The sequence below is a fragment of the Pan troglodytes genome, chromosome 1 (genome assembly GCF_028858775.2).
Source record: "Pan troglodytes isolate AG18354 chromosome 1, NHGRI_mPanTro3-v2.0_pri, whole genome shotgun sequence".
Classification (NCBI taxonomy): Eukaryota; Metazoa; Chordata; class Mammalia; order Primates; family Hominidae; genus Pan; species Pan troglodytes.
In genome coordinates, this window is record NC_072398.2 from 212,815,126 (window position 1) to 212,831,809 (window position 16,684).

Sequence of the window (16,684 nt, forward strand, 5' to 3'; positions counted from 1 at the left end):
CCTCCTCTCTGGTTCAAGCGATTCTTCTGTCTCAGCCTCCCGAGTAGCTGGGACTACAGGAGCCCACCACCATGCCTGCTAACTTTTATGTTTTTAGTAGAGACAGGGTTTTACCATGTTGGCCAGGCTGGTCTTGAACTCCTGACCTCAAGTGATCTACCCACCTCAGCCTCCCAAAGTGTTGTGATTACAGGCATGAGCCACTGGCCTGGCCCCGTTTCTGGTTCTTTATCCCATCTGTCCGACTGTGCAAGCCCAAGGCCTCTGGTTTCTTATCACCCCCATGACTACACAACTTCCATTCCCAGAGGGCTGGGAGCCTCCCTCTGAAGCTGCCTTCCTCCAGCCCCATTGTCTGGCAGCCCTGCTTGCTGGAATCAGTCCTGACACACACGGGGCATCTGTGCCTGGGAGAGTCACTTAGCCTCTCTGAGCTTTACCCCCTCCTTTGAAGAGTGGGAAGCAGGGTCATTCTGCAGGATAAAGCACCCAGCACAGCGTGCGGCAGACAGGTCAGGGCTGGTGCACCCTAGGGCCCTCCCTGTCCAGCCATGACTGACCTTGATAGCGTCTCACTCTAACTACCTAAGTAAGCTTCTAACTGGGCTCACCTAGGCCAGGAGCAGACTTCTCCAACTTGACTGGGCACACAAATGGGCTGGGACCTTGTGAAAAGGTAGATTCTGTTTCTGCAGGTCCAGGGTGGGGCCTAAGATCCTGCATTTCTATCAAGCTCCCAGGAGATGCAGCTGCCGCCGGTCCTGGGACTGCGCACTGAGTAGGCAGGGTCTGGAACTCTCTTGTTCCACTTTACTTCCAAGCATCTTCTGTGACTCTGAGGCTTTCACCCACTGCTCCCTATTGCATGATATTGATGACAATAGCTAATACTTACTGAACACTTACCATGTGCCAGGCACTGTTCTAAGGATGTTCCACATCTTCATTTATTTAAGTCTCCGAGGTGAACGCCATGGACCTCGGCGTCCCCATTTTCAGAAGAGGAAGTAGAGGCACAGAGAAGTTAGTAAAGTGCCGAAGCCGTGGAAATAGTGAGTGACAGAGCTGACAGTGACTTCAGACGCAGGCTGGGTCCCTGTGCTTGATCGCTCTGCCATGCTCCTCTTAAAGCAGGAGCCCAATCCCCTAAGCCTAGGCTTTAAAGGATTTAAGGAAGGGCTTTTCCTGTGGTCAGAAAAGGATGGTCCCTGGAGGAGGTCAAATTTGGGAAGTTGGAGGGGAGAAGCAGTTTAGAGAAAGATTCCTCCGAGGACCTTTTGTCTGTGGCTCTGGGAACTCCAGGCCCAGTGGAGTAAGAGGCAGGAGAGTATGGGGGCCAGGGTTGGGGACTACAAGGGCCCCTCATGAGCTGGCAGCTGCTGGGATAGGATGGGAGGGAAGAGGGGGAAGAGCAGGGGTGACGCAGGGGAAGCGGCTATGGAAACTCAGCCCCAAGGTCAGGTGCAGCTGGCGGCCAGGGCTCCACTGTGCCTGCTGACATTTAAGCCTGCCGCCCCATTTGAAAAAATGCATGCATTTTGCACGTCTATTTCCTTCCACCCACCACTCAGGACTGTCATTCCCCGGAGGAGGCCAAGGGTGTCATCACTGACGCAGCAGCTTAAATGCTTTTTGGAAAACTTCCCCGCTCTGGCCTGGTCTGCAGCTCCACCTCCCCGGCTGGGCTCCAGGGCCAGTCTCTTTCTCCTTACTGTCTCTCTGTGTCTCACTGCCTTTATCTCTGCTTCCAGGCTTGCTCTCCCAACCCTCTCTCTCTCTGTCCTCTCCTCCCGTCTTCTCTGTTTCTCTCTGCACTCTGTCTTTCTCTGTCTCTGTCTCTGTCTCTATGTCTCTCTTTTTATGTTTCTCTTTCTCTGTCCCTCTGTCTCTGTATGTCCTCTGTATTCTGTCCCTCTCTGTCTCTGTGTCTCTGTCTCTCTCTCTCTGTATGTCCTCTGTCTCTCTCTGTCACTCTGTCTCTGGGTGCCTGTCTCTGTGTACCTCTCTGTGTGTGTCTCTGTCTCTGTCCCTATCTCTTTATGTCCTCTGTACTCTGTCCCCCTCTGTCTTTTTGTGTCTATGTCTCTGTGTCTCTCTCTGTCCCTCTTTGTCTCTGTGTGTCTCTCTGTGTGTGTCTCTGTCTCTGTCCCTATCTCTTTATGTCCTCTATCCTCTGTCCTCTGGCCCCCTCTATCTCTTTATGTCCTCTGTACTCTGTCCCCCTCTGTCTCTATCTATCTCTGCCTCGTTTTTGTTCACTTCCTACTTCTCCAATTTTCTCTTTGCCTCATTCATTGCTGATTTTTGCCTCTTTTTGCTCTCTTTCAGAACCCCTCCCCCAAGTGAGTCCCCTTCTCTGCCCCTTCCATCCCATCTCCTCATCCTTGGAGGAGCCTTCCATCTCCCTGGATCTCTGAGCCTCCCGCTGCTGGCTGCCTCCTCTTCTCCTCTCTCCCTCTGCTCCCTGGCCTCTCCCCACCTCCCCTTTCTCAGCTCCCCTCCCACTCCCTTTCCCTCTCTTTCCAGGCTCCTCCTTCCCCTCCTCTCCCTCTGATTTTCCTTCTCCCTGCCTCTTGCTTTCATTTTCATAGGCACTGCAGTGCTTCTGAAGGGAGTCAGCCCCTGACCCTGGCCCACCCTCATCCCTGCCTCTGCCCCAGAAATGTGCAAGTCCACGTTTGGGGGTCTTTCTGGGGCTGCTGGCTCCCGTGGGCAAGAGTAGAGCCCAGGGGGTCTTGTTTTTGTTTTCTCAGCTCTGTGTACACTTGTGCCTTTAATAAAACCTACAGCTTTTCTGAAGTCAGGACAGTAAATCTGAAAACCCTGCATCACTGTCTTGTGAGGGCAGCCAGTGCCTCTTGGATGGGAGCCACAGTTCACTGCCCTGCGTCTCCCTGCAGACAAGGTAACCATGGCCCAAGATGAAGCTCGCTGCTGGGTCACAGTCACCTGTCAGGGACGGGGCCTCCAGATCCTCTCCTGCTTGGCCAAGAGCCCTGGCCAGGGTATAAGCAAGAGGGATAAAGGTCTCCAGTCTGCGGAGGCGAGAGGGCCAGAGGAGCATGTGACTTCCATTGGGGTGGGGGCTGTTGGGCCCCAGAAGCACAGTGCCCCAATGCTGTGGAGAAGACGGGGACCACAGACTCTGATTCTCTCACAGGCTCCTGGCCAAATGGACCACCATAGAGCCAGCGCCAGCCCTCCTCCCTGGAAGGGGCAGCCTTCCTCCTGGAAGGGGCAGCAATAGGATGAGGGGCATGGCTTCCCTGACTTCCTGTGTCCAGAGTGATGGGGAGGACCCCAGGTGTTCACACTTGAAGAGCCCAGGCCAGAGAAAAGATGGGCCCATCTTAGAGCCACCACACACAAGAATGCTAACTACCAGCTGTGGGCACTTCTTGCTGACGAGCCCAACTCTGAGGGCTGATTGCCCAGGAGGCGGGGGCTGAGTCCTGGGCTGATGTGGTGGGTGTTGGTGACAGTGGCCCCCTTGAGACCCAGCAGGTGTCTCTGCATCTACCCGGCCAGCCGGGCACACCTACAGCCAGCAGGGATCAGTGGGCACCTTGGGCCATCCCAAGAGGCAGCTGACCAGCCCAGGGGGCCTCTGCACAGCCAGAGTACCCCTGGGGGAATCTGCAGATGGTGGGTGGTGACCAGGACTCATGACTGGGAAGAGCCATGGGCTGAGGTGGAGTTTCCAAGGAATGGGGAACTTGGTGGTCTGGCCAGGCCCAGTGGCCATGTGTTTGGCCAGTCTATTTTTTTAAAGATGAGGTCTTCTCAGGTGACAATGCAAACCTAACCAGAACTTGGGGCCTTGTCCCTCCTAGTGACCTGCAGCATTTGGGCTGGTGTCTGAGAGATAGCTGAGGCACCTGAACTAACCTGGGGCCAAATTGCGTTGGTGGCAGAGTTGACTTTGATGCTCTCTCTTATCCTTCAAGGCCTAGCTGCAATGTCACCATTTCCTAGAAGCCTGCCCTGATGTCCTTGGGCAGAACAGCCTTTCACCCTTTCTGTGCCCCTATTGCATCCTCTTCATACTTTTATTCTGATATTTATCACATGGAATTGCAGTGCTCTCTCCCCCAGGTCTGTCATTCCTGATGGATGGGAGCTCTTTAAGGGCAAGGCCTGGCTTGCTTGTCTTTGTGCTTCTCCTGCCTGGCATAGGGCCTGGCCCGGGTGATGCTCAGGGTTTGTCCAATGAGTGAATGAGCGTGTGGATGAATAAATGAGCATCCGTCTCCCCTTTCAGGCTGGACTCCGCTTTGCCCATCGCTGTCCTCCCACTTCTCAATTTCAGGTTGAATAAGCCACCATCTCAGCCTGCTCAGGGCTCAAAGTCCTCAAATTCAAAGCCCAAAGCAGGCAGCCGCCCCAACCCTTTAGCCTTAGGCCTCCCAGCTGGCTCTCTTCGGGCGTGTCCCCTGCCACTTTGTGCGGTTCATCCACTTGCTGCTGAGATATTAATGCCCCTCAGGGGTCAGTGGAGCCCAATGACCATGCTGTGAATGGAGCAAGGCAATTCCAATTTCATGCCTACATGGGCTTCCCTCTGTTAAGAAAAAGAGTGGGAACACATCTTTCTTTTTTTTTAAATTTCCTCCAGAAAACAGGCAAAGGTATTGTGCAGCAGAGGCTTATGTAGAATTGCTAGCAGAGAGTGAGGGGCCAGGTGGTTCCCATGAGACAGAGCAGGGCTTTGGGGAAGAAGGAAGTAGACGGAGGAGGCAGAGGGTACTCTGTGGTTGTTGCCTGCTGATCAGGCCTGGGTGTTTATACACTGATGATTATCTGAGAGCCTTCAGCAACTGAAAATCATCTACTTCTGTCTTGCTATCAGCTTGCAAAATACAGGCATACAAATATTTATTACTGTTCTCACTGGCCTCCTCTGACTCATCCCTCTCACATTGATGCTTCAGCGTCCTGAGCAGGTCCTGGTGCCAAGTGCACATCACAGTTTGACTTCCATTGTTTAGCTGGATAGATGCTTTCCCAACCCAGGACTGTGAGCTCCTTGAAGTTTTCTTGCTCATCTCTGCAGCCTGGTGACCAGCACAGTGCTTGGCTCATAGTAGGTCCTTGGGAGGTACTGATTCATTCATTCATCATTCATTCACTCACTCAATAATTAGTTATTGAGCCATGTGCCAGGCTCTGGTCTAAGTGTGAGGATACAGCAGTGCACAATACAGACCTGGTCCCTGTGCTCATGGGGCTGACGTTCTGGCTCAAGGTAGGGAAAGACTGCCAATAAATAAACAAGTAAGTAGAAAAACCATAGGGTAATAATGCACGCCTTGCAGAGAATTAAATCGAGGGTGGCACCATGGAGAGGGGTGTGGTGGTCGGGTAGGTCTCTCTGAGGCAGTGGGAGTTAAGCTGCCATCCAATTGCATGGAGGAGCCAGCCCTGCAAAGGAGAAGAGAATTCCAGGTGGAAGGAACAAGTAGAACAAAGTCCTCAAGCAGGAGCAGACTTGAAGAATTCAGTGAATGGAAAATGAGTGTGAATGAAGCAACAGGAGAGAGGGAGTGGGGATGAGACACGTTAGAGGGTCAGGCAGAGCAGAGCACATCCAGTCGACCTGTAAAGGGCTCAGATTTGTTTTCTGTGTGATGGGAAGCCAGGGTTCTGAGAAGGAGGTCGCTGTGGCATGACAGATTTAAAATGATTCCACTGGCTGCTATGTGGGGGACTGGACTGGGGACTGGGGAGGAAATCTGAAGACCAGATTGGAGGCTGAGGTGGTTTTCCAGGCAAGAGGAAGCTTTGTCTAGGTTGGCAGTGGGGAAAAAGAAAAGTGGGTAAATTCTGGATGAGTTTTGAGAGGAAAGCCAACAAGCTATTGGGTTGGATGTGGAAGAATGAAAGAAAGAGATGAATGAAAGATAACAGTGAAATGTTTGACCAAAGCAACTGGGTTGATGGTACTATTTCTAGAGAAGGGGAATGCTAGGGAAGGAGCATGTTTTGGGAGGGAAAGCCAAAAATTGGGTTTTGGCCACATGAATTTGGAAATGCATATTTGATGTCCAGTGAGGTAGGGGAACCATATTATGAAGTTGGACATCTGAGTCTGGAATTCCAAGGAAAAGTTAGGGAGTCAGAAATTTGAAAGTCAATGTGGAAATTGATTGAAATGGTCATTCACGACCCGACTTGACCAGGGCCAAATGGGCTATGATGACCACAAGGAGATAGAGCCAATGCTTAATTCTCAGCTTGGTGTGTCTGGCACCTGGAGTTTTTGTAGGGATGTCCCTGATTCTTTAAGACATTTGCACTGTCTGAGAGAGAGGCACAGATGACTCAGTGATGTCTCTGCTGGTTGGAAAGGGAGGAGAAGCACAGGGCATTCATGCAGCAGAAGTGATGAGAGCCATTTCTGGTGATGGAGCCTCCTCCCAGTGCTCCCTCCTCTGGCCACTCTGGCCTGGGCAGAATTCATTAATTTCCATGGGATGAAATAAATGAATGAATAATTTCCATTCATTTCATTTCATGGAAATGAATCATTAAATGGGTCCCACCTTCTCTGTGGCAGATGCAATGCTCTGGGGTCATCATTCTATTTCCTTCTCCAGGGTACACAGGAAAACTGCATTTCCCAGCCTCCTTTGCAGTCAGATTGGGCCATGTGACTACTCCTGGACAATGGGTTATGGACAGGGGTGATTTATGTTCTATTAGGCCTGGGCCTTAATCACATCCTGTGTGATCGTATTAGTTTCCTAACTGCTGCTGTAACAAATTGCCACAAACCTAAGTTTAAAAGAATATGGCAAATTTATTCTCTTAGTTTTGGAGTCAGAAGTCTGAAATGAGTCTCATGGGGCTAAACATGTTGGCAGGGCCAGTTCCTTCTGGAAACTCCAGGGGGAGAATCTGTTTTCTTGCCCCATTTGGCTTCTAGAGCCTGCCTGAATTCCTTGGCTTGTGGCCCCTTCCTTGCGTGACTCCTATCTCTTGCTTCTGCCATCACATCTCCTTCTACTGCCTTTCACCTTCTTGCCTCCCTCTTATAAGGACATTGTGATTACATTGAACCCACCTGGATAATCCAGGCTGATGTTTGCATCTGAAGATGCTTAACTTGATCACATCAGCAAAATCCCTTTTGCCATGGAAGGTAACGTATTTACACGTTCTAGGGATTAGGATATGGACATCTTTGGTGAGAGGGCATTATTCTGCCTACCACAGTGATACTCCAGCCTTCTCTTCTCCTCCCCTGGGGATTTTGGAAGCCACATATTCCAGGTGATGTAGCTACAAGATGGAACAGGCCTGCTTAACCTACTTGGGCTTCTCATGAGCCCAAAATAAATCTTTATTTTTGGCTTAGGCTGTTCTTGCATTGCTATAAAGAAATTCCTGAGACTGGGTAATTTATAAAGAAAAGAGGTTTAATTATCTCATGGTTCTGCAGTCTGTATAGGAAGCATGCTGCCAGCATCTGCTCAGCTTCTGGGGAGGACTCAGGGAGCTTTTACTTGTGGCAAGAAGGAAAGCAGGAGCAGTCACATCACATGGCAAAAGCAGGAGCAAGAGAGAGAGTCAGTTGGGAGTGGGGAGGTGCTACACACTTTTAAACAACCAGATCTCATGAGAACTCACTCACTCATCACCAAAGAGATGGCACTAAGCCATTCATGAGGGATCTGCCCGCATGATCCTAACACCGCCCACCAGGCCACACTTCCAACACTGGGGATTATATTTCACTATGAGATATCGTGGGGACACAGGTCCAAACCACATCAACTGTGTTAAGGCAGTAAGACTCTGGGCTCAATATGTTACTGCAGTAGGACCTACCCTATCCAGACTGCTTACAATCTTCCATGGGCTCTTCTTGGTGAATCCCAAGTCTTGACCATGGCTCAGAGAGGCCAAACCCACCCCTCTCCAAAGACTCTCGGCCCTTCTCTCTGAGTTAATAGCTGAATGGCATGATGAATTTGTAATGGTTGAGTAGAAAGTTCTGAGAAACCTGTACCACTGACATACATGTGACCTTGACTGATGTCAGCCTTGGCCATGTGACTTGCTTTGGCTAAAGGAGTGTTCATGGACATGACACAGGCAGAGGCCTTAAACATACTTGAATGGTTTGAGTTTCTTCTTGAGCTTTGGTGGTCTACCATAAGAGGATCAAATGTCAGGTAGTCACTTCTTTAGTGTGGGCCCCAGACAAACACCCATGGAGCAAACCAACCCATGGAGGAGGCCTGAACCCAACCCATAGCTTGGAGTCCAGCCCAACTGACCTGCTGCCTGAAGCAGAACTGCCCAGCTGAGCCCAGATTAGATCAGCTGAACCACTTTAGCTGAACATGAACATAGTTACAAGTGCTTGTTGTTGCATGCCACTGAGGTTTGGGTTGGTTTGTTATGCAGCATTATTGTATCAATAGCTGACTATTATACTTAGCTCTGAGGAATTTGGATTTCTCATCTCTGGCCACATTCCACGCCTGGATGCTAGGACTTGAGTGAGATAGTGAGCTCCATGTCCACTGTTCATTTGGGAAGAGCATGCCTTCCATTTCCCTTGCCATTCCCCTCTCAGTGCCTGTCCCAATGCTGAATGCCAGGAGGAGGGGCCCAGTTGCTGCTACTGAACAGATAAAGAATGCAGAGCCACAAACCGAGGTGGGGAAAATTGTTCTGTTTGTTTTAATTAAACCCACTGAAGAAGCCAAGACACAGATGGAAAGAGACTAAGAACAAGACTGGAAATAGTTTAGAAAAGAAATGAAAACCGGTCGCGGAGATGTCAGTGCCTGATGGAGTGGCCGGGGCGGGTGCCTTCACGTCAGCTCCAGAATCACTGTCAGGGCGAGCACCAAAGTGAGCCGGGCGCCAGTGGGGCCAATGGAACCTGTGCCAGGAATCAGGGAAAGGGTCAGAGCCTGCAGACCCAACCCCGTACCTGTGCCAGGAGGCAGGGAAAGGGTCAGAGCCTGCAGACCCAACCCCGTTCCAGAACAGCAGAGCCTCCAGGTCCCCAGCAAAGACGCTGGATTTCAGCATCAGGACAAACTGGGTTCGAAGCCCAGCTCTGCCACCTGGCCACCTAACTGTCCATGATCTCCTCCCCTACCACTAGGTTTGCTGGGCTGCGGTCAGATTTCCTAGAGGCCATGAGGATGGTGCAGTGAGGACCAAGAGTGGGAGCCTCCATTGTGAACTGTGAGATTGGCTCCATGTAGGGAGGGGGTGTGGCAGGCCTGGGAGCAGCGTCTGGGCCCCTTGGGGTGGTGCTCAGGCTAGAGCAGGTTGGGGGATGCCCAGGGAGGACAGTATAAAGGGCCTGCACTGAGACATCCGTTGATGCTCCCAACCACCCTACGGAGTGGTCTGGAGTCTCAGAACGCAGCCCCATGGTCGAGGCTGGACACACCCTTCTGAGGTCAGGGCAGCCAAGCTCTGAGCTAGGAAAGCTAGAGATGCCATGGACAGTGAGATCGAGCTCTGAGCTAAGAGGGCCAGAGATGCCATGGATGGTGAGATGGGGCAGAGTTGGCCCTGGAAATCTCAGCTGGCTGCTTTGGCAGGCTGAGTCCCTTTTTATTGCCTCAGTACCCACCTCTGCCCACTTTGGACCCTGACTCTGCCCTACTAGAGGGCAATGACCTGCCTGAGGTGTCAGGGAGTGGCAAGGGTGTGCATATGGGAAGTTTGGGGGACCAGAGCTTTCTGGCACCTCAAAAGCCATTCCCTTTTAAGCAAAAAATCCTGAGGGTAGAGACTTACCATTAGAGTCCTCCGTTCCTCTTGGGATATTTGGGTTTTCTGTTGGAAAGAAACAGAAAGAGAACCAAAGGGTGGATGGCATTCAGAGCTCAGGGAAGGAATGGCCCTTTACCCAGCACCTGCTGTGAGGTATCACACGCACTGTCTCAGCGCAGCCACACAACCTTCAGGGGAGCTGGATAGTATCAGCCCCATTTTGCAGATGGACAAAGTGAGAGAGGTTAAGCAGTTTGCCGAAGGTTCTTTCTGAGTCCGAAGCTGATTTATAGTTGTAACCACTGAGCGACCCTGCCTCCCAGTGGGGCACCCTCTCAGGGCAAATTTGGGGGATTTAGGCCCAAAATTTTGGGCCCCTACTGCTTCTTCCTCCTGGGGAAACCTCCCAGCCAGGACCCGCCCCTGTGGTTGTTCTCCCAGTCCCCAGGTGAGCGCGCCATACCAAACACGATGAGCCGGGTGTGTGTGTCGGTGGAGCCCAGTGGGTTCTGGGCGGTGCAGCGATACATGGAGCCATTGAGCTCGGCGGGAACCCGCTCCAGCACCAGCTCCTTCCCGTCGAACTCAGCGCTGCCGTCCAGGAGGCGGCTCCCAACCCGCGTCCACGTGAACATGGGCTCCGGGAAGACTTCGTTCTGTTGGCCAGATCAGGGGAGAGGTGGGTCGCAGGAGGGCCCATTCTGCCAGAGCAGCAAGGGGTCAGGGGCTGCCTGGCCAGGGCTGGCACAGCATTCTCATCCGACGGGTTAGGAGTGGCTGCCCTGAACTCCAGGAGGAGGAGGAGTCCGGGACTTAAGAGAATGTCTCATTGAAGAGCTAGGTTTACTCTGAGTTCTAGAAGGTGTGAAACATGCATGCACCTCTTTGCCATTCCTCATGGGAGCCGATTCTCCCAATTACACATTGGGAAACTGAAACCCACTGGATGTGGCTGGGGATCGAAGGAAGAGTGTTAGAGAGGACTGCCAGGAATGCTGGTGCTGGGTCGGTGCTTCTACCACCTCCCACCACCCTCCCAGATGCTCAGAGAGAGGCTGACCTGAAACCCATGGACCAGAATCCTCACTGTGTCCCCTACCCGGGCTCTGCTGGGCGTCATCACAATTTTGGGTCCTTTGGGGGCAACTGTAGGGAAAGAAAGGCCAGGTCAGAGAGAGTAAGGAAAGGAGGGACAGGGTACATGGAAGAGAAAGTTCTAGTCTAGCAATCAACATTCTTGGGATCAGCTGCTTCTGTGAGAAGCTCAGTGTGCTCATTCGTTCATTCACTCATTCACAGCTGCATTCATTCAGACATATTCCCTAAGCCCATGCAATGAATCAGATGCTCTCTAGGACCTGGGGAGTCAAGGGTGTATACAGGACACAATTCCTGCCCTTGGGGGGTTCACACATCAGTGGGGAAGAAAGACAAACAACAGACAAGTACAAGCCAGTGCTACTAGGCTGCTGAGGGGGAGCAGCCTGCACCAGCAGCCAGACTTGAGGTACCCCCAACTCCCACCCACGCTACCCCCTTGGGAGGTGCGTTTCTGGTGTCATCAGCCCCACTGTCCAGTTGAGTTAACTGGGCCTCAGAGGGTCATGAAGTGATTTGCCAAAGGTCACACCTTGAGGAGAGCCAAGATCAAGGTGCGGGTCTCCTACTCCTGAGTCAGTGCTCTTTCTAACAGGTTAATCTTCCCAGTGGGATTTTTCCAGAACCTCTGGGTAGGGGTGGACATGGTGTGGGAAGAAAGACCACCTCCTTCCTTGTGCACAGCCTCCCTGCCTCTCTTCCTCACTTTCTTGTATCACCTCTTATTCAGTCCCTTTATGTCTCTGAGCTTGAAAGCCAAGATGCCCAAAGGCATGGCTATCCTCTGAACGACGCCTGAGAATATCAGGGATGGAGGAGCCACTCGGGATCATTGGGTCTGTTCCCTTCATTTCAGCTGAGAAACAGAGCTCCACGGATAATGTAGAGGCTTATCCAAGGTCACTCACAGAGCCAGTTAACCATGTTTCCTGACCTTTTCACCAGCACTCTTTTCCCCAGATTCATTCATTCACTCACTCACTCACTCAACAGTAATTATGGAGCCAGCCATTTGGAGCAGAGCTGAGGATATGGTGGTGAACAAGACCCAGTGCCTGCTGACATGGAGCTCCCACTTCAGCAGGGGTGAGAGTTCATAAGCAAACAAACACATACGTAAAACAGGATGAGAGTGACAGCGCTCCATGCAGATCACTAGACCAAGGGAGGGGGCTCAGAATTGGTGGGTGAAATCCTCAGATAGTGGTCAGGGTGCCTCTTCCAATGAGGTGACATTTAAGCTGAGCTGTGAAGCTCACGAGGCATATTCCAGGCACAGGGAACAGCCAGGGCATGGGACAGAGGCAGGTCAGGGAGGGAAGGGGGTTGGGAGACAGATCCCATTGAGTTTCCAGGGCCGGAGGAAGGGGTGAGGGTTTTGTTTGGTACTCTATGCTTTGTGCTACTCTGTGTAAACATCTTCTAAGGGTGGAAAAGGTTTGTCCTGAGGCCCTGGGGCTGCCCTGGGATTACCCCCACCTTTCCTTGCTGGACCCCGGAACTCTCTTTCTGACACAAAGCTCTTAGAACGGAAATCAGAGCAGTTGGCAGATGTGGGTGGTCTCCCAGGCACTGCCAATTTCATTCTCTGAGAATGAAATCAAAAGACTATTAATTAAACCATAAGCAAGACATCTGAAATGCCACATGGGTCTAGGGAAGCATCCGTGGGAAGAGCAGGGCTTGCACCAAGGAGAGGGAATTGCTGGGAAGGGAAGGGCTGGTTCTACAGCTGCCAGTCGTGTGGAAGGGCTACTGGCCTGGGATACCTGCGAGCTGAGTTCTAATCTGTTCTTTGAGCCCTTGGATGAGTGGCTCCCCTTCGCATTCCCAAGTGCACCATGGGAACAATGATACCCCTTGCCTAACACGCGGGGCCGTTAGGAACATCAGGCAGTGGCAGGTTTGATGGCTAACATTTGTTTAGCGAGTCCTAAGAGCCAGGACCTACATGAAGTGCCATATGCATAATCTCATTTAGCCTTCCAGCCTTTGAGATTGTCGCCATAAGGAAATGAAGGCTCAGGGAGCCCAAGTAAGTTTCTGGGTTTTAAAATGAACCCTCAAGTGCTGTAGACATCGTTTTGCAGATGGGAAACCAGGCCTAGGGCAGTCTGCCCCTGGGTAATCTTGGGGGCTCTTTACGTTCTTCAGGTGCTGCTGGGGCGGCATTGCTGGCTGCAGCCAGGAGAGGGCGCTGAAGGGCATCCCGGTCCTGGAGAAGGCTAGAGCCCTGGAGGGCAGGGGCAGACACCTTTCCCTTCTAGGTTAGATTCCTCACTGCCCTGCTTTCTAAAGGGCTTGCCTTACTCCTTCAGGCCTGGGCCTGGGCCTGCTGGTTCTAAGGGAAGAAGGAACCAACTTTTCTCAGGTGTCAAACATGCGCTAGACTCCATTTTAGGCATTTTAGGACAGTCACACCATTCTGGTACTTACGAGGCAGGTTATCACGAAACCCATTGTGCAGGTCATAGAACTGGCCCTCCAGGGGGGCAGTGGCTTGTCCAAGGTCATGCTATAGGAAGTACCAGTAACAAGACGTGATGGCACATAGGGCTTCAGAGGGAGTCTCAGAGCCCAAGGGTGGAGGTGGGGCAGAGATGGGTGCCTTCTTCCACCCAGGGCACCCCAGCTCCTGGGCTCCTGTGTGCATCTGATCCTGAGGGGCACAGAGGGTGGGCAGAAGAGGGGTCTGGTCCTCCCTCGCTGCTTTCAAGCTCTATCCTGGCAGCTGCCACTAGACAAGTGCGTTTGCAGCAGATGGTCCCTGACTCCCTCTTTTACTGCTGTGTTGAGATGTTGCTTCTGGAAGCCAAGCCAGCTGCTGTCAGCCTCCTCACTCCTTCCACCCTCAGGCTCCTGACACTCCGAGCCTGGCCCATTAGCAGCTACAGACAATCAAAACCTGGCCCCACTTGCCTGCTTCTAGACCACAATGGCTGAGAGTGCCCAAAAGGAATGCTCTTAGTCTCCGGACTTTCCTGCCTCTCAAGCCCTGGACGTAGAGAAAGAGCAGGAGTCCAGAGACCCAGGATTGACACCTAGCCCTCTACTTTCTGGCTGCATGACTTGGATGAGTCATTTCAACTTGTTGGGCTTCAGTTTTCTAACTTGTAAATGGGGAGAATAGGCTACCACCCTGCTTGAGGAAATACTCTGAAAATGACAATGGAGGAGGGAGATAAGACTGCAATGTGAAATGTAAAGTGATGTCTATCTGCTCAGGGAATGAAAAAGATCCTGGACATATAAGTTGCCTTCCTTACCTGTCCTGAGCATCCTGATGCAAGGATAGTACTGTGGAATCTCAAGGAAAAGATCCTCTAGGTTTCCCCTAGGAATTCTGGATGCTTTCTAAGACAATCACTCACCCATTCACCCACTCATCCATCCATCCACCCATCCATCCATCCATCCATCCATCCATCCATCCATCCATCCAAATATCCATCCATCCAAACATCCATCTATTCATCCATCCCTCCAAACATCTATCCAAACATCCATTCATCCATCCATCCAAACATTCATCCATCTAAACACTCATCCATCCATCCCTCCATCCACCCATCCAAACATCCATCCATCTAAACACTCATCCATCCATCCCTCCATCCACCCACTCATCCATCCATCCATCCATCCATCCATCCATCCATCCATCCATCTATCCATCCATCCAAACATCCACCCATTCATCCATCCCTCCAAACATCCATCCAAATATCCATCCATCCATCAAAACATCCATCCATCCATCCATCCTTCCATCCATCCAAGCATTCATTTTATTCATTCATCTATTCAAACATCCAACAATCCATCCACATGCCTACCCATAAACCTACCAATTTGCTTACCCATCCATTTCTTCATTTGCTCTATCCATCTAATTCTTTATTGTACACCTAATTTGTGGTGGTCACTATTCCCGGTCACTGTTGGGGATACTATGATGAATAATAACAGTAGCTTATATTTCCTGAATATTTCCTCTGCCTGTCACTATAAGCACTTTGTATGCACTGCCTTACTTAATCTTCTCAACAACCTAGAAAAGCATTAATTAATTAACTATTAAACAGTTGTTTATTAAGAACTATGTTGGGGTTGTTCTGAGCCCTGTACTCTGTGAACTAGGCGGATAAAGAAGACCCTGCCCATGTGCCATTTAAATTCTAGTGGGTGATGGGAATGCCCAGAGTTTGATTGAAGTGGTGGTTACACCAGCATTCACATTTATTAAAATCTGTCAAATTGTGCACTGAAGGACCTGCATTTCCCAATATGTAAAATTTATCACAGTTAAAAAATATATGAAGAATGAATTGTTCAAGCCAGTTCACCTGACTGCCATTACATCTAAAACCAAATCTCAATTCCTACCTTGTGGGCGATTCAGACAATAAGCAAATATAGAATATACTTGTAGGTGGAAATGAGTTATGTAAGAAAGCAAAGCAAGAGAAGGGGTGGAAGGAACCAGGAGGAAGAGGCTGCTTTAGATAGAGTGTTCAAGGAAGGACCCTCTGAGTAGAGGACTCGAGCAGAGGCCTCCTTCCAGTCAATTTCCATTCTTCATAGGCCAACACTGTTCCCATTTCTATCAATGGATATTTATTTTTTGTTCTAGAATTTCAAATAAATGGACTCACACAGTGAGTACTCTGTCATCTGGCTTCTTTTGATCAACATTTTTTTTTTTTTGAAATGGAGTCTTACTCTATTGCCTAGGCTGGAGTGCAGTGGCGCACTCTCAGCTCACTGCAACCTCCACCTCCCAGGTTCAAGGGATTCTCCTGCCTCAGCCTCCCAAGTAGTTGGGCCTACAGGCATGAGCTACCATACCCAGCTAATTTTTGTATTTTCAGTAGAGCCGAGGTTTCACCATGTTGGCCAGGCTGGTCTCAAACTCCCGGCCTCAAGTGATCCACCTGCCTCGGCCTCCCAAAGTTCTGAGATTGCAAGTGTAAGCCACCATGCCCAGCCTGATCAACATGTTTTTGAGCTCCATCCATGCTAATGCAGGTATCATGAGTTCATTCATTTGTATTGATAAAAAGTATTTTGTTATATGAATATACTACAAATACGTTTATTCATTTTTCTAATTATGGACATTTAGATTATTTACAGTTCTGTTGTTTTTGCTGTTGCCATGAATAAAGGTGCTGTGGACATATGTTTTCATTTCTCTTGGGTAAATACCTAGGAGTGAAATCGTTGGGTCATAAGAGCAGAAATATTTTTATCTTTGTAAGAAACTGCCAGTTTTTCAAAGTAGTAGTACCATTTTATTCTCCAGTCAGCAAAGCATGAGAATTCTGATTGTTCTACCTTCTTGTCAACATCTGGTATTGTCAGTTTTTAAAATTTTAGCCAGTCTAATAGATGGGAAATGGTATCTCATGGAGGTTGGAATCTTCATTTCTCTAATAACTAATAATGTAGTGTATGTTTTTACATGTTTATTAGCCATTTGTATATTTTCTTTTTTAAAAAATTGGGTAGTCTTTCATTATTGATTTGTCATAGTTCTTTATATATTCTGGTTACAAATGCTTTGTCAGATATATGTATTGAGAGTATTTTCTCTCATTCTATAGTTTGCTTTTCTTTTTTCTCAAGGATATCTTTGTAAGAGCAGAAGATTTAATTTTTGATTAAGTCCAATTTACCAAATTTCAATTTATCATTTAGTTTTTATTTAGTTTTTATTTTGTGACCACTTTAAGAAACCTTTGTTACACCAATATCACAAAGGCTATGTTTTGTTCTAGAGGCTTCACGATGCTGACTTTTACTTTTAAATCTATGATTCATTTCAAATTAATTTTTG

General features: G+C 49.8%; 1 protein-coding gene across 4 annotated transcripts in view; it reads right to left on the reverse strand.

Annotated features, from left to right (window-relative positions):
* Positions 1–8,668: 8,668 nt before the first annotated feature.
* The window catches only part of IGSF21 (immunoglobin superfamily member 21), a 273,368-nt gene continuing 265,352 nt past the window's right edge, over positions 8,669–16,684 (reverse strand). For all 4 annotated transcript variants that reach the window (XM_063804624.1, XM_003307834.7, XM_054679931.2 and 1 more), the window contains 4 exons: positions 10,808–10,893; positions 10,211–10,403; positions 9,772–9,810; positions 8,669–8,896 (listed from right to left, as the gene is read on the reverse strand). In XM_063804624.1, the coding sequence (XP_063660694.1) occupies positions 8,826–8,896; positions 9,772–9,810; positions 10,211–10,403; positions 10,808–10,893 (389 nt within the window). In that variant the 3' untranslated portion in view covers positions 8,669–8,825. The remainder of the gene's footprint in view (positions 8,897–9,771; positions 9,811–10,210; positions 10,404–10,807; positions 10,894–16,684) is intronic.